This window comes from Wolffia australiana, chromosome 17, assembly GCF_029677425.1.
Source record: "Wolffia australiana isolate 7733 chromosome 17, ASM2967742v1".
Taxonomy (NCBI): domain Eukaryota; kingdom Viridiplantae; phylum Streptophyta; class Magnoliopsida; order Alismatales; family Araceae; genus Wolffia; species Wolffia australiana.
In genome coordinates, this window is record NC_135851.1 from 7,332,547 (window position 1) to 7,352,392 (window position 19,846).

At 40.6% G+C, this 19,846-nt stretch overlaps 3 protein-coding genes across 6 annotated transcripts; 2 read left to right on the forward strand and 1 right to left on the reverse strand.

Annotated features, from left to right (window-relative positions):
* The first annotated feature begins 2,690 nt into the window (after positions 1–2,690).
* LOC144714293 (transferring glycosyl group transferase) lies at positions 2,691–6,607 on the forward strand. 2 transcript variants are annotated; one of them, XM_078589016.1, is made up of 4 exons: positions 2,691–3,397; positions 4,354–4,517; positions 5,410–6,461; positions 6,556–6,607. In XM_078589016.1, exons 1-3 carry the CDS (start codon positions 2,740–2,742, stop codon positions 6,448–6,450), a joined length of 1,863 nt encoding a protein of 620 aa, XP_078445142.1. In that variant the 5' UTR covers positions 2,691–2,739; the 3' UTR covers positions 6,451–6,461; positions 6,556–6,607. The 2 variants fall into 2 exon arrangements, with proteins under 2 accessions (XP_078445142.1, XP_078445141.1); XM_078589015.1 differs by having other exon boundaries at positions 5,410–6,607.
* A 288-nt stretch (positions 6,608–6,895) lies between these two features.
* Positions 6,896–9,646, reverse strand: LOC144714294 (Transcription elongation factor (TFIIS) family protein). Its single transcript, XM_078589017.1, has 8 exons — positions 9,082–9,646; positions 8,189–8,257; positions 8,025–8,107; positions 7,899–7,951; positions 7,696–7,836; positions 7,460–7,638; positions 7,284–7,374; positions 6,896–7,205 (listed from the first exon to the last, which is right to left on the reverse strand). The coding sequence occupies exons 1-8, from the start codon at positions 9,400–9,402 to the stop codon at positions 7,087–7,089; spliced, it is 1,056 nt and encodes a 351-aa protein (XP_078445143.1). The 5' UTR covers positions 9,403–9,646; the 3' UTR covers positions 6,896–7,086.
* Positions 9,647–15,892: 6,246 nt separating this feature from the next.
* Positions 15,893–19,763, forward strand: LOC144714552 (octanoyltransferase). Of its 3 annotated transcripts, none has more exons than XM_078589308.1 (6): positions 15,893–16,100; positions 17,002–17,041; positions 17,117–17,157; positions 17,976–18,032; positions 19,421–19,487; positions 19,616–19,763. In XM_078589308.1, the coding sequence occupies exons 1-6, from the start codon at positions 15,969–15,971 to the stop codon at positions 19,654–19,656; spliced, it is 378 nt and encodes a 125-aa protein (XP_078445434.1). In that variant the 5' UTR covers positions 15,893–15,968; the 3' UTR covers positions 19,657–19,763. The 3 variants fall into 3 exon arrangements, with proteins under 3 accessions (XP_078445434.1, XP_078445432.1, XP_078445433.1); XM_078589306.1 differs by having other exon boundaries at positions 15,911–16,100; positions 17,114–17,157; XM_078589307.1 differs by having other exon boundaries at positions 15,911–16,100; positions 17,114–17,157; positions 19,619–19,763.
* Positions 19,764–19,846: the final 83 nt, after the last annotated feature.

The following is a 19,846-nucleotide window of genomic DNA, read 5'->3' on the forward strand; positions in this document are numbered from 1 at the left end:
AAGCAGATACATCCATCTCATCTTGAAAATTAGTGCACTTAGGTTCAACTCGTACATGACATAGGGCTTTGCCCAATTATTATATTCATAAAAAATATGGACTCAGAATAAGCCTCTACTAAATTTTATACTAGGATTATTTGACTCATAGAATGCTAAACCAACCTAAAATAATGGAGATGGGATGATTTATGGATAATCTCAATATTTGCATCATTTTTCTATTAATTTATAAATTAACCTCTACGTGGATAACCAGATTCACAAACTTAATTATGAAAAAAACTAGTGAATTCAAGGTAATGAATTCCACTTTTATAAATAAAAGTTATATGTTTTGGTAGCTAGTACATATCAAAAGATATAGGTGAAAAATATAGAAGTTTACTAACCTATAAAGTTCTTCCATGAGTATATATTTTCTAAATATAAGAGGATGAGAAGCACACAATGAAAATTCAATAATTTTTATGATATTCTGAATTTTTTTTCAAGGGAAATTACTGATTCCCAAAGTGTTCCTACAAAATATAACCAATTAACACCTTCTGGAGACCATGACATAAATTTTAACCCCTAGGCCACCCAATACCCTTCTCTTCCAAGTGAAAAAACAAGCAGCATCCATATTTACAAAGCACTACAGAGCTTGGATCCTGTTTGAATTTCTTAGTTTCATACATAATTGTAAGCATTGAGCCTCTCAAGCCCCTTCTCTTCCAACTGAAAATAAAAACAACATCCAGTTATACAAAAGCACTACAGAACTTGGATTATTTTTGCATTTCTTATTTTCATACATAAATAAAGTCATAATTAATTTTCTAATGAAACTAAGCATAATAAAAGTGTATTGACTTTACAGTCAACGTAATAAGTCAACTGCAATGATTATTCTTAGTAAACTTGATTCTTACATTTTTTTAGTTGATGCTACTTGGTGGATTTAATCCTGATATAGAGTTACACATTTTGAATTTAATCCATGACATGATGACTTGTTGGGTTTCTAGGCCTGCATCGACTCAATCCCAAATTTATTATGAAGAGTAATACTGAACAAAAAGGGATCTTAAGACTGAATAACATTGATGATCATGACACATGGGATAAAAAATTCCTGCAATCATTAGGTTACTTCAATGATCCTCTCCAAACCGTTCAGATGTGTGTCCTCTAGATGTATTCACCTGATCTTCATAGCATTGAATCTCATCATTCTCTTGAACTGTGACACTAAAAATCAGAGTGGATTTTGTCACTTTCTTGTCTCAATGGAATTAACACTTGGGAAGATAAATAAGAAAGAGGAAAGGGAACTCGAGAATGACTCTCATGGGTATGATAATCTAAAGCATATCAATAGCAAATAGAGAAATCTCATAAAAGCCAAAAATCTATAACATATTCAACAATGTTTGAAAATATTTTGCATGTGACCCTCGACCCATGCATCACTTTAGTCAATTACTCTAATATCCCAAGAACCTTTATTGTCCAAACTTATAAAAAAATACTTCAACATTTGGATTAATTAATTGACGATAAATTTTGACCTAATCAATATGCTGCCTTGCCAACATGAGGGGTCCAAAGCTACACTTTTTTATTTAGAAGATACAAATGAGTGTGTCAGCTCTCTCATGGAATATTTACCGTCATTAGTCACCTTTTATGTATAACCCTTAATCTGTGTGAGCCTCCCAAATGACTTAGCATATGATTAACCACAAAACCGTAATCACCCATTCTAGTTAGTATTGATGCATCCTAGAATTCATCCCCAAATTTTACTCGGGGACGTAAGCTTCATCCCTAAAATAGTAACTTAAGCAGCCAGGGTGTTGTTTGATACTAAAACTTTTTTGTAATAGTATTAGAAGGCAATGACAATACCTCCTCCCTAACACGCACTGACGCCTCCAGGGGATGGAAAACCACTACTTAAATCGAGGCCTACTCAGTGACCTGGTGACGTATAGACATGGTTGTTCTGTCCATTTGAAATGAACAAAAAATTTGCAGAAAAGAACCACACATGGCCTTGTTCTTTGTTCTCTTTTTTTTTTTTCAAAACGAACAAAATTCGTACATTCGCACAAATTCACACATTCGCACAAAACTAGAACAAAATTTGCACAAAGTGAACAAAAAAACCGCACACAGTTCTGTGCAATGTTCTGTTCAAATTCATTTTTGTTCTGTTCGTAAAACCTAACAGAACAAACAATTCACACAAATCCGCACAAAAAGAACAGAACGACCACGTCTAGTGAGGTATCACTGTTTCATGCCTTTTATTCCTATCGTGGGATAGATGAGTGGGGTATGTGTACATATTGGTATATTTATACTCGCTCCACGCCATCACACAAAACCTTAACACAAAACCTTAACACTAAACACTAAGTTTTGGCATATGTCAAAACCCTCCTGGGTGGCGTCTAGGCCACGGCTGGATCTGTCTATGAGCACAACCCTGTTGTTGGCTAATAAAAAAAAAAGTAAGAACACAACCAAATATCACTGATTATCAATAAAAATAACAAAATAATAATGGTTTATAGAGTAAATATTCCAGAGTAAATTTATAGAGTAAATATTTCAGATAAACCCTCAAAACAAAATATTGGGGTTAATATGCACATTTCTGGTTTTTCTCAAGAACAAATACAAGTCACACTCCTTACCAATGCTCATTTCCGAGGAGAAAGAGCGAGGAATGCGGTCGAGAAATCCATGGCGAAGAACAGCCCTCACTCGCAGCAGATTCTCCGAAGGCGTACAACAATCCCCCTCATCTTCCTTTTCTTAATTCTCTTCTTCCTGTTCTACTCTTACTGCAGCTCTCTTCTTCCCTTATCGCACAAATCTGATCAGAACCCACATCTGATCTCAGTTCCTTTGAACAACAGAGCACTACCCGCAACCAGAAATTTCACTTTCACGATCAAAGTTCTCGCATTTGATCGTATAGAGTCCCTTAGAAGATGCCTTTGGTCGATTTTAAGGGCCGACTATGGCGGGGACAGGGTAAATCTTCACGTTTTCGTAGATCATTTCAAATTATCGACTCCGGGTAGCGACCCGGAATGGCTGGATCGCAAGCTTCAAGAGGCCCGGCGGATTTTGAAGTTCGTCGATGAGTTTAATTGGCCTCACGGAGAGAAGATCTTGCATTATCGAACGGCGAATGCTGGGCTGCAGGCGCAGTGGTTGGAGGCGTGGTGGCCTTGTTCTGATGACGACTTTGCTTTCGTTGTTGAAGATGATTTGGAGCTCTCGCCGCTCTATTACAAGTTCTTGAAGTTAATTATTAGAGATTATTATTACGATTCTTCGAACTTCAGTTCCTCAATTTTTGGGGCGTCTCTGCAGCGGCCAAGGTTCGTTCCCGGTGAGGGTTCTTAGTATTATTTTACTATTTTTGCCTACAAGAATTTTCAAGCTGAAGATGTATGTTCGATTCAACAATTTTTTTTCTTCTAGTAGAGATTAACTGTAAGAAGGGAATTTTAATGCATTTAATCTGCATTTTCAAGTTGTTCTTCTATATGTGTGATCTGGCTGTTAATTTTCCCCTATTTTTATTCTTTTCTGCTTTAATTTTAATGGAATTGGATTTGGGAGTAGTGAAATTTTATGCAGTGAATTTTTTAAAGTTCACAGCCATTGTTAACTTTGAATTTCTCGTGTTGACGAGGTATTTTCACACCTCGCCTCTTTTTCTCTCCAGGACAACTCAGAACGTAAAATTGAATGCATTTAATATGCTTTTTTAGGTGTTCTCATGTTGTTATTTCATGGATTATTTTATTTGGGTAAAATAAAAAATTTATTGCATTGATGTCCGTAGTCTGAAAATGCCAATCTATATCAAAACTACATGGAGTCATCGAGGTGTGAAACGCATCATGAAATACAAATACATCCATATGGGTATATAACTACTCGTATTAGTATAGAAGTATCTTTACTTTCATCATAAGATTTAGTTTTTTAGTTTGCATGCTCTTTAGTTTCTATATCTGTGTGACATGGCTGTTAACTTTAACTTTCCCCTAATTTTATTCTTCGCTGCTTTAAGATTGATAAAATCGGATCTCAAAGCAGTAGAATTCAATGCGTTTAACCTGCATTCCAAGGTATTGTTCTATATTTGTGTGAGATAGCTATTATTTTCCCCTGATTTTTTTTATTCTGCTTTAATATGATTTTGGAGCAGTTTCAATGTTTTCTGCGCCTTTCTAACTCAGCCGAACCGCTGAAAATTTTCAATTACACTACAGACTTCAAAAAAAAAAATTACACTCTAGACTTCAGACAAGATTTTTATGCCAAACATTGTACCAGGTAAACATGGAAACAAGCTTCAATTGGAGAATGGAACTCAGCTTTTCGTATATCAATTGGTTGGCACGTGGGGTCAGCTCCTCTTCCCAAGGCCATGGAAAGAATTTCGGCTGTGGTATGACGAACGCAAAAGCAAAGGCATTCCCCCTGTTCTTGAAGGCATGGTAACACCGATCGCAAACTCATATCCATTCTCCATTTCTTTATGATCTTACTAACTTTGCATTTAATCTGCATCATGTGCCTCTATGTCAGTGCATGTGTGTACTCTCCTAATGAGCATAGTCTGTTTTTCCACATTAAAGTACCTACTTTAGCTCATAGTTTGCATTAGGGTTCCAGACAATGATAAATTCATCCTGAATCTCGTCACCACAAATGTCATGTATGTCTGGACTTGGAGGAATGACAATTGCGATGATGATTTATCATCAACTATACTGATGGATGACTATACGATGAGTAAGGCTCGTGGAAACCATATGATGATGATGATAATTCATCATTGTCATCATCATCGTCCACTTGTCGTCATCATTGCTGTTGCTGAGCTATGGGTGACAATGACAAAAAGAAGCTTATCATCGTCATAGTCATCCCTGAATCTCATTGCGATTGACATCATCCATGTTTGGCCTTGGACAAAGTACGATGACTTTGACTCTACGTCATCAACCGATGGATGATGATGACGCTGCTGGTTTGTTGTCATCATTATCATCGTTGACATGGGGATAGAACAAGCTGCGAGGACTTTGACTCCACGTCAGCAACCAATGGTTGACGATGACGCTGTTGGCTGATCGTTGTAATTGTCGCCGTTGACTCGGGGCTTGGCCTCGGGATGACGATGAATTTGTCTTCATCATCCCTAATACTCGTCATTGTCATTGTCATCTATGTTTGGTCTTGGACAAATGGAGATGGACATGTTCTCTCCTAATGCTAATATTTTCTGTCCTGGCTTTTCACAGTAACTTCAGCATTTGAACTATATAATAGGCCATAGATGCCGACTAACAATCATCTCTCTCTCCTCTGGTTATTCATCTGCAGGTGACAAATGGGTGGTATAAAAAAATGGGGGAGAAGATATGGACCCCTTGGTTCATCAAATTCATACATTCTCGCGGATATTTCAACATTTACACCCATTTTGGCGATGAAAGAGCTCTCAGCGTCTCTCACCGGGACACCGGAGTGAACTACGCTAAAACCGCGGGCCCTGACTCCATTCTTCTTGACCAAAATTATTTTGACCTCAATCACTGGAAAAATCCGCCGGTCAAATCCCTAAAATGGTACGATTTCTGCTTCGGAGAGGTTCGGCGTGGCCGGATTGTTAAAACCCTGGATCAGCTTGGGTTTATCTTAAATTCTGTGCATAAACAAGGAACAGTGATCTTGGTCAGCCTGTTCAACACTCCTCAGGATATTGCCAGAAACCTGATCTGCCACTTTCAAAGGCTAAACATCTCCAATTACCTTCTCCTCGGAGCCAACTCAGCGCTCCTTGTTGACCTCGCAAGAACCGGGCACGCGGTCGTTGACTCGGGCCGGCTGCTCGCCGATCTCAAAGCCCGGAATCAGGATTGGAAGACGGCCGAGTTCTCTTTAAAATCCCAAGTACTTCAAAAAAGCTTGGAATCAGGGTTCGACACGTGGCTGCTCGATGGCGGCATCGCTCTTCCCCTCGTTGACTTTTCCGTGGGCTCCACCGTTGACTTTCTGGCTCTCCCTGGGGCAGAGCTTTTCTATGGAAGGGGCTCTGCCGGCTCAGCAAAGGCGTGGAGTGATGTCATCAAGGCAGTCGTGGATTCTTCGGAGTCCGGTTCCTTTGTTTCTGCGGCCGCTGCCGCATTGGAGGCGAGGGGTTTTGGAAAGATGTTGACCGTTGAAAGCCCGGAATTTGCGTTGACCAAGCTGGATGAGGTCAGCGGAAAGAACTCGTCTTCTCTCGTAAAGGAGGGCAAAAAACTTATTTATTGGGTGGCGGGGACGTCGTTGGATGACGTGCTGCGGTCTCTGGTAAACCTCGGCGCGTGGCTGCTCGACGGGGATTCCTCTTGCGCCGCGGTTTACTGTCACCGATCTTAGATTGTTGACCCGTAAGTTTTCAAATTAAAATTATTTGATAATTTTTATTCAAATTAAAAATTTTATTACATTATCTGAACCACAAAAGTTGACGTCTTTGACCAGGAAAAACGCGTTATTTTCTCTTAATGATATGAAGCTTGACAGTCTTCTTTTGCATGTTGCAGTTTTCCCAATATTTAAATATTTCAAATCCCAATCATTGTCTTTCTTTTCAATCATTTTTTTCAAGAGGGAGGTGATGAATTGACTACTCTTGATAGTTGAATAAAAAAATTCTTGAACTTCTGAAAAAGTTACTTCGTTTTTGGCCGCAATCTTCGATATTTTTTGGGATTTCTACAAACTAGAGCGCGCGCATTAATCTTCCGGTGAATCGATCTCAATCAGAAATTAAAAGATACTCAAATTTCAAGATCTCTATCATTCAATTTCCATATCAATGTAGTAGGAATTTCTTTAGCCATTCTCTTGGTATTTCAAAATCGAGGATTAGGGTTTACAACTTGCCTGATCCAAGAGATTTGGGCAGATCTCAGGCGGCTATTTCTCCCAAAATCCGAGCGTTATCGTCGGCGATGAGTAGAAAATATTTGTCAAATCTGTTCTCTGAATATCTACATTCCAATCCGGATCTTAATTCCGGCCGGAAGATGTCCGCGACCAGTTGTTGTTCATATGCTTTTGAGGACGTTGTCTGCTTTGATCGGGGATTTCTCCGATCTCCATCACCTGAATCGTCCGCTGCTTCTTCGCTGAAAGATTCGATCAAATCAGCGAACAAATTTCCACCAAAATCAAACTTTTTTTTCCTGATCGAACAATCTGTTTACCGTTCTCTGCCTGTTGATACCGCTCGTGGAGCTTTCTCTTGGCGGCCTCGAGCTTCGCCCGAACCGACGATTCTTCCGGGATCGCCGATTTCTGAATCAAAATAACATCGATGATTACGATTTTGACGATTTTCTCGTCGTTATCCGCGCAAGAACGGATCAAACAAGCAACTCACTCCGATGGCCGGCTTCTCCTGCCGCTGCCGAGATCTGGAATCGGCCGCGTTAGCGATCTTGTTCGATTTTCCGACCGGCTGCACGAAGAAATCCTGGAGATTCGATCTCCGATCTAGGGCTTCCGGTTTCTTCTCCTCCGAGATCGTCGATCCGTTCGATGCTCGCGGATTCTTGATTCCTGATGGAGAAATTTCAGCCACGAACCCTAAGAAAAGATCTGATCAAAGCGACTCACCTCGATCGTCGTCGAAGAACTGCATCACGGAGATCGAGCTACGATCGGAGCCCGACGATTGATGATGATGATGATCGCCAACTTGAAATCGCTCCGTCGACGCTTGCCCTTCACCGTTGTTCATCGACTCCGGCGTGCACTCTGCAACAGGAAGAGATTCAATCAAAGATGAAATTTTTTTTCAAAGATTTGGTGATTATAACCTGTGATGATGGCGTTGGCGTGCACCCACTCGTCCACCACCACCTTCCACCCGCTGAAAACCACGAAGAACACGAAGAACATTCATGAATCGGACTGGCTTTCTAGAGAGAGAAGTAAGAACTTACTCGATGAGAGCTCGAACGAGTAATCGCATTTCCCTTGATCGGTGCTTCCGTAGACCATTCACCGCCTTCCCAATCTCCGTTTCCTGATCAGATCGATCATCCGAGAAGAAACTTCCGCCTTTAGAGAGAGAAATTAGAGAGAGAAGCTAGAGAGAGAAACAAACCTTCAGCACGTCCACGGACAGCGCCATGGATTGTAACCTCTGCAGAGACTCGAACAGCACGGAATCGGTCTGCAGTAGAACAAGATGGAGAATCATAAACCGGAGATTATTCAGAAAAGGAGCAGTTCTTGATCGAAATGAGCTATTTGGAGCAAGCCCAGATGAAAAATCTCGGAGAAGAACAATTTTTCTATTCAAAAAAATCGATTTTGATCGTGCCCAGATGAAAATTCTCGTAGAAGAAAAAAATTTCTGCTTAAATCAGCATTTTTGATCGTACCCACATGAAAAATCTGGGAGAAGAAATAATTTTCTGCTCAAAGCAGCAATTTTGATCGTGCCCAGATGAAAATCTCGGAGAAGAATAAATTTTCTGCTCAAAGCAGCGATTTAGATCGTACCCAGATGAAAAATCTCAGAGAAGAAAAAAATTTCTGCCCAAAGCAGCGATTTTGATCGTACCCGGATGAAAAATCTCGGAGAAGAACAAACTTTCTACTCAGAGCAGCGGTTTTGATCTTGCCCAGATGAAAAATCTCAGTGAAGAATAAATTTTCTGCTCAAAGCAGCGATTTTTATCTACCCAGATGAAAATTCTCGGAGAAGAACAAATTTTCTATTCAAACTATCTATTTTGATCGAGCCCAGATGAAAAACGTGGGAGAATACTCAAAGAAGCAATTTTGATCATGCCCAGATGAAAAATATTGGAGAAGATCAAATTCTATTCAAACTAGCTATTTTGACCATGCCGAGATGAAAAATGTCGGAGAATGCGCAAAGAAGCGATTTTGATCATATGCCCAGATGAAAAATCTTGGAGAAGAACAAAGTTTTAATTTTTAAGAAGTTATTTTGATGGCGTCCACATGATCAAAAATCAAAATTCTGACCTCAAAATCTTTATTGGAGAGAATCTGCTTGATCCTGAACACTTCCCTGACTAAGTGCCCCTCCTCCGCCGTCTCCTCCGTCAATGCCTCCGTCAACGCCTCCGTCTCCTCCGCCGTCGCCGCCTTGCTCTCGTCCTCGCCGTTTACTCGGTCACAGCCACCGCATCGTGCCAGCTGGCACGAGAACAGCACCTCCGCGAGCCCATCTCTCCTCGCTCTAAACTCCTGCGGCCAATCCGCCACCGCCACATGTATCGCCTTCTCGATCACCTCGAAGATGTTCGAGTCCGCGCTCCGGAAATACTTTCTCCAGTACTCCATTTTCCTGAAGAACGAGAAGAACACCGAAGACACCAAGAACAAACTTGATGGATCTACTCCATTTACTCAAACGGTCTCGCGGCTAAACAAGAGAATGAAATCGGTGAAAGGAGGCTAAAATGCAAGATTAGACTGGCTTCTTGAGAACAGAGGACTCTCTCTCTCTCTATATATGGTTCTCTCTCTAGAATTGTCTCTGTAGGTAGGTTTCTCTCTCTAAATCTAGAGAGAGATAGGCAGTGGGATTGCGGCGTTTCTTCTCCACGGCCGTCTCATCCGTCTTGTTCGTGCTAGAGAGAGATAGAGATGGGCATTGACGCGTCCCTGGGGTACGTGTCGAGCTGAGGGGCTCTCTTATCCGGAGAGTGCTCGATCCAATGGCTGTCGTTTGCTCTCTCACCGTCGAGAAATCTCAGCCGTTGGATTATTTTTATTATTTTGTCTCTGTTGCCTTTTCTGTGTGCGGTATCGGGTCACCGCAAACGCGCGGGCCGGTGACCCGATGCCTACCTGTCCCCCCGAGCTTTGGAGAAATTCCTTTTATTTTTAATTTACTGCTATTTATGCTTGTGGGCCCCGCAATGGTTGCGTGAAGATTTAATTTAGCTTTAAATTGAGAGAAAAATACCATAAACGAGGGGACCGGTAGGCGGCGGGTGACGTGGAATTAAAGGTAATTTCCGGAATTAGTTTATTAGGAGATTCTGTGTTTGAATTTCCATGGCCCATTTAGGAGACTGGGAAATTATTTAGTATAGTCGAGACTATAGTTTATACGATCTTGTGACCTATTAGGTCTATCCTGGTAGGGGTGGTGTCTATCTTGTCAAGTTGGTCACGTCAATCCTTGTCGATATAGGATAGATTCCGTATAAATTAAAAGGATCTAAGAAAAACTTCCCTTTATTCCGTATAATTATATATCCTCTTTCTGTCTTTCTTACACATCTCTCTCTCCTCTCTCTTCTCTTTCTCTCTCCTTTTTCTTTCTCTCACTCACACATACACATCTCTCTCTCTCCTCTTCCTATCTCTGACCCACACACATGCACAGACCTCTCTATCTCTCTTTTTTATGTCTCTCACTCTCAAGTACTAATCTCTATATCTCTCCTATCTCTTCTCTCTCCTCTTTCTGTCTCTCACTCCCAAGTACTAATCTATATATCTCTCCTATCTCTCCTCTCTCCTCTTTCTGTCTCTCACTCTCAAGTACTAATCTCTCTCTCTCTCTCCTCTCTCTTCTCTCTCCTCTTTCTGTCTCTCACTCCCAAGTACTAATCTCTATATCTCTCCTATATCTTCTCTCTCCTCTTTCTGTCTCTCACTCTCAAGTACTAATCTCTTTCTCTCTCTCTCTTCTCTCTCTCTCCTCTTTCTGTCTCTCTCTCTCACACATACACTTCTCTCTCTCTCTCTCTCTCTCTCTCTCTCTCTCTCTCTCTCTCTCTCTCTCCTCTTCCTATCTCTGACCCACACACCCACAGACACACTTCCCTCTCTCTCTTCTCTTCCTATCTCTGACCCACACACACACACACTTCTCTCTATCTCTCGCTCTCAAGTACTAATCTCTCTCTCTCTCTCTCCTCTCTCTGTCTCTCTCATCTTTCTGACTCTTACTCTAACATATACCTCTCTCTCTCTCTCTTCTTTTTTCCTATTTCTGACCCACACATGCACACACACTTCTCTCTCTATCTCTCTCTTCTTTCTGTCTCTCACTCTCAAGTACTTATCTATATCTCTATCTCTTCTCTTTCTGTCTCTCGCTCACACACACACACACTCAGGGTTTTGATGGTCTTGGTCCACTTCGGGATTTTATGCAAAACCTAAGCCCTACCTAAAAATTTGGTCTGGTTCTGATCCAGTCTTGTCTGGTCCCAGACTGGTAGTGGACTGTTATTAGCACAATCATGTTGACTCATTGTGGTATAAAAAATGTATTGCAAAGTAATCTAAATAGCCCATCTTGGAAGATGACAAGAAGAATAAAACAAGAAAGAAATAATTATGTATTTCTCTCCACTGTCTTTTTCTCCCACACACACTCCCACACTTCCTCTTCCCTCTCTCTCTCTATATATATATATATATCTTTCTCTCACCCTCACTCTCTCTCCCTCTTTCGTTTGTCACTCCCACAAGCTTCCTCTCTCTCTCTTCCTCGCATACACACACAAGCAGACACATACACACACTCAATCTATCTATCTATCTATCTCTCTCTCTTGCACCTGCACACAAACAGTCTCTCTCTCTCACACAAGCACAAGCACACAATCCCTCCCTCTCTCTCGCTATCTCTCTCTCTTGCATACGTACACACAATGTCTCTCTCTCACACACACAAGCGCACACTCCCTCTCTCGCACGCAGACACACACTCCCTCTCCCTCTTCCCTCTCTCTTTCTCCCAAAGACACTCCCTCCCCTTCCCCTTTCTCTCTCTTTCACAGACACCCTCTCTCCCTCTGCACTCTCATTTTCTCTCTCACACAAACCCCCTTCTCCCTCTTCACTGCTCTCACACACACCCTCCCTCTCCCATTTCTATTTCTCTCACATACACATACTCTCTTTCTTCTTCTCACAGACACACCCTCTCTCCCTCTGCCTTCTCTCTCTCTCTCTCTTACACATTCCCTTCTCCCTCTCCACTTCTCTCACACACCCTCCCTCTCCCCTTTCTCTTTCTCCCACACACTCCCTCTCTCTCCCTCCCTTTCGCCCTCTCTCCTCTTCCCTCTCTCCGTCTCCCCCTCTCTCTGTCTATCTCTCTCCCTTTCGGCCTCTCTCCTCTTCTCTCTCTCTCTCTCTCCTCTTCCCTCTCTCTTTCTCCCCCCCCTCTCTCCCCCACCCTCTCTCCCCACCTTCTCTCTCTCACACGCACACACCCTCTCTCCCTCACTCCTCTTCCCTCTCTCCCTCAATCCTCTTTCCTCTCTCTTTCTTCCCCACTCTCTCTCTCACGCGCATACACTCCCCTCTCCCTCTACCCTATCTCTTACTCGCACATACACTCCCTCCCCTCTCTCTCCCTCTCTCCCTCCCCCCATCTCTTTCTCCCACATACAGTCCCTCCCCCCTCTCTCCCCCTCGCTCTCTCTATCTATCTATCTATCTATCTATCTATCTATCTATCTATCTATCTATCCATCTATCTATCGATCTATCATCTTTTTTTTTAAGAAAATTTAATTGATTTGAACGTGAGAATACATTGTTTGATATACCCTTTGGGCAAAACAACATTGATATGAGAGTGTAGCATTTTTGTTTTTTTGACTTTGGTCTTGAGACTTTTGTGCTCTTGACCAAGGTTGATTTGAGACTTTTGTGCTGATCAAGGTTGATTTGAGTCCAGATTGGTTGGTCAACCCTCCATTTTTGCCGATCTCTGGTGTGTAGCTTTTTCTTTCCATGGATCTCGATGTTTTAGATATTTTCCATGCCCGTCATTATCATTGCCCAGCATATCTTTGCGACCCTGGAAATTGGTCTCATATACCTGAGTGGAGTAGCTTGTCCATCCTTCTCTTGTCTTATTGTGTAGTTCGCTTGGACCCATACGGCTGATTGCTGCTCCTTCCTGACTGCATCTTCACTCTTTCTAGTTAGATTTCTCTCATGTCTGAAATCTCTAGCTCCACCTGTTATAGTTTTTTACCTGTATCAAATCAAAGGAAACACCTTACCTGTTCTTACAACCATGTCATTTGCGATCGATCAAAACAAAAAACATGCATTATGCGAGAATTTTTGCAGAAAGTTTTGATCTATGTGCCCTGTGCTAATTTTACTGTATGTATCCTATTATCTAAGGAATAAGGAGAGAAATTTATCTACATTTACCTGTAACTTGACCATTAAAAACCCGTTTGAGTTTCAAAGCGTGACTTGAAAGCATTTTCAGCATCTGTCAAAGAGCAATAGAAAATCAGAATCAGCGCAGCAACACAATCTCTATTCCAGATCTCAGAAAAAATATATTTCTCGGCCCGAAAAGCTGGATAACCACAACCTTGATGTTAAAGAGGGTTAGCATTGATTTCTAGGGGGAAAGAGGAGTCTCTCTCTCTCTCTCTCTCTCTCTCTCTCTCCCTTTCTTTTGTTCTTCCTTGAAAAGTTTGGGGAGACTGATTTCAACTGTTTCTTCACGTTTACTTTGGGATGGACTGTATGAGATTTTTCCAAATCTCCTTTCCATGTATATTTTTTGAAAACTTTGATTTGGAGGATTTGGTGGCAATCAATATATGTGACATTTGTGTTGCCTTTCTCCTGTGCCTATGTATTGAAACTTTCTCAACCATTTTTCCATTCTTTTCTTTGCTTCTCTTCCCATGATGCTTCTCTCCCTTTTTTCTTTCTTTTTTTCTTCTCCTCTTTCCCCTTTTCCATCGCGGTTCCCCCGTTCATTGCTAATGATAATGGTTACCAGTTCCCTTGCTAAGACGTATACAATGATAATGGTTAGCAGTTCCTCTATCTATCTATCTATCTATCTATCTACCTATCTGTCTATCGATCTATCTATCTATCGATCTATCAATCTATCGGTCTATCGATCTATCTAATCTATCGATCTATCTAATATATCGATCTAATCTATCTATCTATCTATCGATCTATCTATCTATCTATCTATCTATCTCTCTCTCTCTTTCACGCAATCACACTTCTTCTCTCCCTCTACCCTACTCTTTCTCCCACGTACAACCCCTCTCCCCATATCCCTCTTTCTCGCACATGCTCCCTCTCTCCCCCTCTCACACACACACCTGTTCTCTCTCACACACACACACAAACAATCTCTCTCTCTCTCCGGTCTCTTTATCTCACACACACTTGATCTCTCTCTCTCTCCCACACATACACAAAAAATCTCTCTCTCCTGTCTCTTTATCTCACACACACTTGCTCTCTCTCTCTCACACACACAGACACTACCTCTCTCCCTCTCCCTCTATCTCTTCAGGTTTGACATATAACAACGCCCCGTTCAATCATTATCTCCATTCCACTTCATGGGCAACCCAATTTTTGGATTGGTTGATCAATCATTAAAAGCCCCGTCAATATGATCGGCCGATGATCCACTCCCGATCAGACCATGTGGATCTATCAGATCCTTGAGTGGATAATGCCGACCTAGTATAGATTTGGCTGATCACATTGCTAAACCCTGGATCAGTGTAGTTTGATGGATAGTGTTTTCTATTAATAATTTAGTCAATTCATATAATCGGCATAGCTTTGGAAAATAAAGTAAAATCAGTGCTTAAATTCAACCATTTGATCATGCTCTCTCTCTAGTGTTGCCCATCTGGGGCGGTACATTTGATATTGCTGTCAGGACAGATGGTGTGCTGGATGTTAGAAATGGGAAATTAGATACTCGACTCTATCTATACTGAGGTGTCATTTGATGATATCAGATATTGGTTGCTATCGTACCAATATCCAATATGGTCATCCGCTCAGATATCAACATCTTCCTTTGTCTCAGGGGTTGGATGACCGTATCGGATATCAATGTTTGATATCGATTTTTATTATATCTGATTTATATTGAAAATTTTTAAATAATGTATCGTATTAGTAAAAACATGTGAATATATAATTAAGCTCTTTGACTTTCATCTTATTATATGCATGGATCATATTATTATAGTTAAGTTAGTTAATTAACATTTAATTAAGTTAGTTTGGTTGAAATCATGCAATACACTAATGATCAAAGTCAACAATGAAATTTATTAGTCTTGTCCGGACCCAAACATAGTGTTACCACAAGGGTGCTCTTTTATGAAATAAATAAAATATTCATATGAAAACTTACTTTCATTTCCTTACATATTGGAGAATGTCTCCTTATAAAAGTAAATAGATATCTAGATCTCGAAGATCGATATCCTCTACCATCAACTGCCGCTGTACTTATGCCTTTGGCGTCTGCCCTGGTATCCGGTATCAGCCAAAAAAAAAAATACATACATCAAATATTAGATACTGACATCTGAAATTGTCTCGACTTCATCTGGATATTAAAATGTATGATATCGGATATCAGATGGATATTGGACGGGGAGCCCTATCTTTCTTTTTCTATTTGCTGATGGATTACTTAACTGGATTGTTAAGGTTACTCAGAAAACAAGGTAATTAGAACACATTTTGTAGATTTTGTGGATTTCTTAGACTTTGCTTATAAAATGTACCTTGTAGCTTCTAATTTATCCCTTTAATTATTGTTTTATTAGCTTTCGGAGAAATGAGAACCATTGTTATAGATAAATATCAAATTTTAATTAAGTATTTAATTACTTATTATTAAATTCACACGCAATATCTTAATAGTAACCTAGACCACTGCTTTAAGTTTTATTTTATTTGTTCAGAAATTGTAAATATTATATTCTTAATTTTTTCATTAAACTGATTCATATCGCAGTGTATATATATGATTTTTAAACAGTGTACACAACATATTAAACAATTTGATTCGTCGCGCTGATTGGTTCAATGATTTTCTCGGACAAGTTTAAAGTAATTCGTTGATGAATTCTTCGTTTTTAGAGATTTGCGAAGATCTTCGGAAGGTCGATTGTTGTCGCAGAGCGGCGATGGAGGAGCGCGAGTTCAGGAAACTTCTGGACCTCTTCCCGATCGTGCGATCTCCAGATTATTGTGTAATCTCTCTTCTTCGTTGTTAATTTGTTCGCTATAATCCATTCCTCGTTGTTAGGGCTCGGTTTCGCCTGATTCGTCCTCTTCTTGTGTGCGATTTTTTTTCCTGGAAAAAAATCGTTGTTTCTCGGTCTCGTTCTTGATTTTGAAACACTAATGTGGTTTTTTCGTTATAGATTATAGTTGTTTGAAGAATTCTATGGTGTTGTCTTCGGTCTGTGGAGTAAGCTAGTCTCCCTAAAAATGAATTTTTTGGAGAGAAACGATCAAGCGCAACGCGCAATGCCTTTTCATATAGTATGCCTAGCGTGTAATTCTCCTTAATCTATCGCAGTTTAATTAGGATGATAGATTTTTCGGAGGATATCGTCTCCGTTTAACTGAATCACGGACTGCTACGAGCATCAATAGATAGCATCCTTGTAGAATTAGGGCACCATCTCCTTAATCTATCACAATTTAATGAGGATGCTTGATTTTTCGGAGGATATCGTCTCTGTTTAACAAACTCACGGACTGGTATGAGCATCAATAGATTGCACTCTTGTAGAATTAGGGCATCATCACCTTAATCTATCACAGTTTAATGAGGATGCTTGATTTTTCAGAGGATATCGTCTATGTTTAACAAACTCACGGCCTGGTATGAGCATCAATCGATTGCATTCTACCAGAATTAGGGCACCATCTCCATGATCTCTTGTTCGAGTACGCCATAGATTTCATTTTTTTTGTAGATTCAAGGCACTATCTCCGTGATTAGGTTGATCTTGATCTTTGTTGATCTCATTTTCGAGTATGCAGAAGTCCTCTTATCGTTAGTTTGCTCGCGGCAGATTTTTACCCTAATTTATTGTAAATCTTGCCTGGGTAGTGATTGAATCCACTTTCCTTGTAAAACAGTTGAACGCTGAGATCCCAAGAGAAGAGAGGGAATTACCTGGTACATTTATCTCTCTCACACACTCATGTTGGTTCTTGAGTTGCTGAACTCATGCTTCTTTTTTCATTTCAGAAGATCCATTTTGGAACAAGTTGAAGTCAGCTGCTGAGAGAAAGGTATGAACTTAGGGGACTGTCTAATATCTAATTTTCTCATAAATTTGGCGTCTTTAATTTTCTCAGGCTTTGTGATATTTTTTTTTGTATGATCCTGGACTGAATCAGGATCAAACATGAGATCGAAGATGAAAATCAGCCAGTTATTGTTATTATTGACAATTCGTCGAGAAACGGAAACCCAAATGACCACTGACGTAGAGAACACAAGGAACCAAAGATAAGAATCAGAGGCGGAGTCCGATCAACTCGCCCTGCCGTGTAAAGACGGAGTGTTTCCCTCTTTCGCGCAAGAAGCCGCAGCTCTCTCTCTTCCGAGAATCAAGAAAATGATCGATGTCCTCTTTATTTATGATCTATGTCCACATTTAGGCTCTGAGACACGTGCGATTTGGCACCTTCTCCTCTTGCTGGTATGATAGGTTCAAGTAAGAACTGTATCATATTTTGAGTGATAGATCAGCAAAGTTAGGATAGACCGCCAAATTCATCAAGCAGTTCTGCTACAACATGTTTTGCTTTACTTAATTAAGGTGCAATTGATCCGTAGATATACAAAAAAATACAATTTGATAGAAAAGTGGGATTTTACAAGCAGGAGCAGGAGCGGAGCAAAGTGACGAGCAAAAGAAGTTATTTCATTTATGTTGAACCTTACCTATGTCTGAGTTGAAATTTATTTTCTGGTTATTGGTCTCTGTTTTTATCCACTTTCTGGCAGCGTGTTTCTCTTGCCTCCGGCATAATTATATATTATCAAGATTAAAAGTTTCTAATCCTGTGTTAGGATAGCATTCTTAAAGTGATATTTTTCTCAGGTGGGTCCGGCAGAGGCTGACAAGTTTTGCAAGGCGTTCCAGACAGTCTTCAAGAAGGTTGTTGCTTCTATCAAAACTCTTTCATCGTATCTCTCTCTTTCTCTATCTAGCTCTCTTAACATTGCTCTTTTCTTCTCTCTCCCTATTTCTCCCTCTCCTGTCCCACCAATTCTCCTCTCTCCTCTCTCTCTCTCTCTTCTGTGCCTATCCTCTCTGTGCTCTCTCAGTATCCCCTCTCTCCTCTGTTTCTGTTTCTCTCTCTGTCTGTTTCTCTCTCTCTCTCTCTCTTCTGTGCCTATCCTCTCTGTGTTCTCTCCCTATCTTTCCCTCTCAGTATCCCCTCTCTCCTTTGTTTCTGTTTCTCTCTCTCTCTCTCTTCTGTGCCTCTCCTCTCCGTGCTCTCTCTCTATCTTTCCCTCTGTCTCCCCTCTCTCCTCTGTTTCTGTTTCTCTCTCTTCTATTTCTCTCTCCCTCTCTCTCTCCGTCTCTCCTCTCTTTTGCTCCCTCTCTCTTATCTCTCCGTTCTCTACTCTCTCTTCTCTGTCGGTTTCTCTCTCTCTATCTCTCCCTCCTCTCTTATAGCTCCTTTCTTTCTGTCTGTTTCTCTCTCCCCCATCGTCTTTTCTCTCCTTTCTCTCTTGTCTCTCCTTTCTTTCTATCTGTTCATCTCGCCCCTCTTCCCTCATCTCTCCTTCCTCTCTCTGTCTCTCTCGTTTCTTTCTCTCTCCTCCCTCTCTCTGTCTCTCTCCCCTTCTCTCTTATGTATATTTCCTCTCTCTGTTTCTCCCGTTCCTTGCTCTCTCCCCTTCTCTATTATGTATCCTTCCTCTCTGTCTCCCTCGTTCTTTGCTCTCTTTATCTCACTCGTCTCTGCTTCCAATCTTTGTCTTTGTCTCTCTCTCTTTCCCTATTTCCCTCCCCTCTCTCTTATCTCTCCTTTTACTATCTGTTTCTTTCACTATTTTCTTCCTTCTCTTATCTCTCTATCTCTCTTTTTTCTCTCTCTCTTCTTCTCTCCTATCTCTCTTATCTCTCTTATCTCTCCTCTGCCTCTCTCACCTTCATTTTTCCTGTACTTCTACACTCTCTCCTCTCTCCTGCCTCTCTGCGCGTCTCTCTCTTTCCTTGTTCTCACCTTTCTCTCTTCTATCGTTTTTTCTCTTCATCTCTCTCCTGTTCCCCCATCCCACTTTTCTCTTGTTTCCAATTCTTCTCTCTCTCTCTCTCTCTCCTGTTCCTGCCTTTCTCTTCCATTATCATTCCATCTTTTTACTCATCAATCTACAAATATATCTAATCCGTTTTCTCAACCTCTGTCTCTTTGTCTATTTTTGAATCCATCTTTCCCCATCTATCTCTATTCTTTACCATACATTTAATATGAATTCTCCTGCTATGCCCAAGCTGTTTGTCAATATTTTTTTCACTTTCATTGTCTTCTTCAGGTTTCCTGTGATCAGAATTATGAGGTTATCCGGAGGTATCTACATGCCACATCTCGGGGGTTTAATGGTTAGTCTCAGAATCCCCATTTTTTTATGTTTTTCTATAATCAGATAGCCGAACATTTCTAAGTGTGTTACTGGAAATTTATTACGAATATTAAAAGAAAGTATTTTTTCTTGGTACTGAAATCAAAGAAGATGGTGCGAAAGCTTGTCCTCAATCCACAGGTCAGTGATTCTATTTTGAATATTTTTTGGGAAGAAATATCAATTCATATCACATGAAAAAATATTCCTAAATGAAGTTCGTTAGATTTTCCATGTTATGAAAAATTATTTTCCATGTTATGTTTACTATGGAAAGTAATGAAATGAGTCTCTCTTCATGAAACTGATACATTCCAAGACGAGAACATTATCGATCAA

What these genes read in the sequence shown, in the direction of transcription:
- LOC144714293 (XM_078589015.1), top strand. Translation starts at nt 2,740, where the DNA reads ATGGCGAAGAACAGCCCTCACTCGCAGCAGATTCTCCGAAGGCGTACA. An exon ending in GCGGCCAAGGTTCGTTCCCG is followed by an intron (nt 3,398 to 4,353) that starts GTGAGGGTTCTT and finishes ACATTGTACCAG; the next exon opens with GTAAACATGGAAACAAGCTT. An exon ending in CCCCTGTTCTTGAAGGCATG is followed by an intron (nt 4,518 to 5,409) that starts GTAACACCGATC and finishes ATTCATCTGCAG; the next exon opens with GTGACAAATGGGTGGTATAA.
- LOC144714294 (XM_078589017.1), bottom strand. Translation starts at nt 9,402, where the DNA reads ATGGAGTACTGGAGAAAGTATTTCCGGAGCGCGGACTCGAACATCTTC. An exon ending in TCTCCAATAAAGATTTTGAG is followed by an intron (nt 8,258 to 9,081) that starts GTCAGAATTTTG and finishes GTTCTACTGCAG; the next exon opens with ACCGATTCCGTGCTGTTCGA. An exon ending in GTATCAACAGGCAGAGAACG is followed by an intron (nt 7,206 to 7,283) that starts GTAAACAGATTG and finishes CGAATCTTTCAG; the next exon opens with CGAAGAAGCAGCGGACGATT.
- LOC144714552 (XM_078589306.1), top strand. Translation starts at nt 15,969, where the DNA reads ATGAATTCTTCGTTTTTAGAGATTTGCGAAGATCTTCGGAAGGTCGAT. An exon ending in AGAAGAGAGGGAATTACCTG is followed by an intron (nt 17,042 to 17,113) that starts GTACATTTATCT and finishes TTTTCATTTCAG; the next exon opens with AAGATCCATTTTGGAACAAG. An exon ending in AGTCAGCTGCTGAGAGAAAG is followed by an intron (nt 17,158 to 17,975) that starts GTATGAACTTAG and finishes TATTTTTCTCAG; the next exon opens with GTGGGTCCGGCAGAGGCTGA.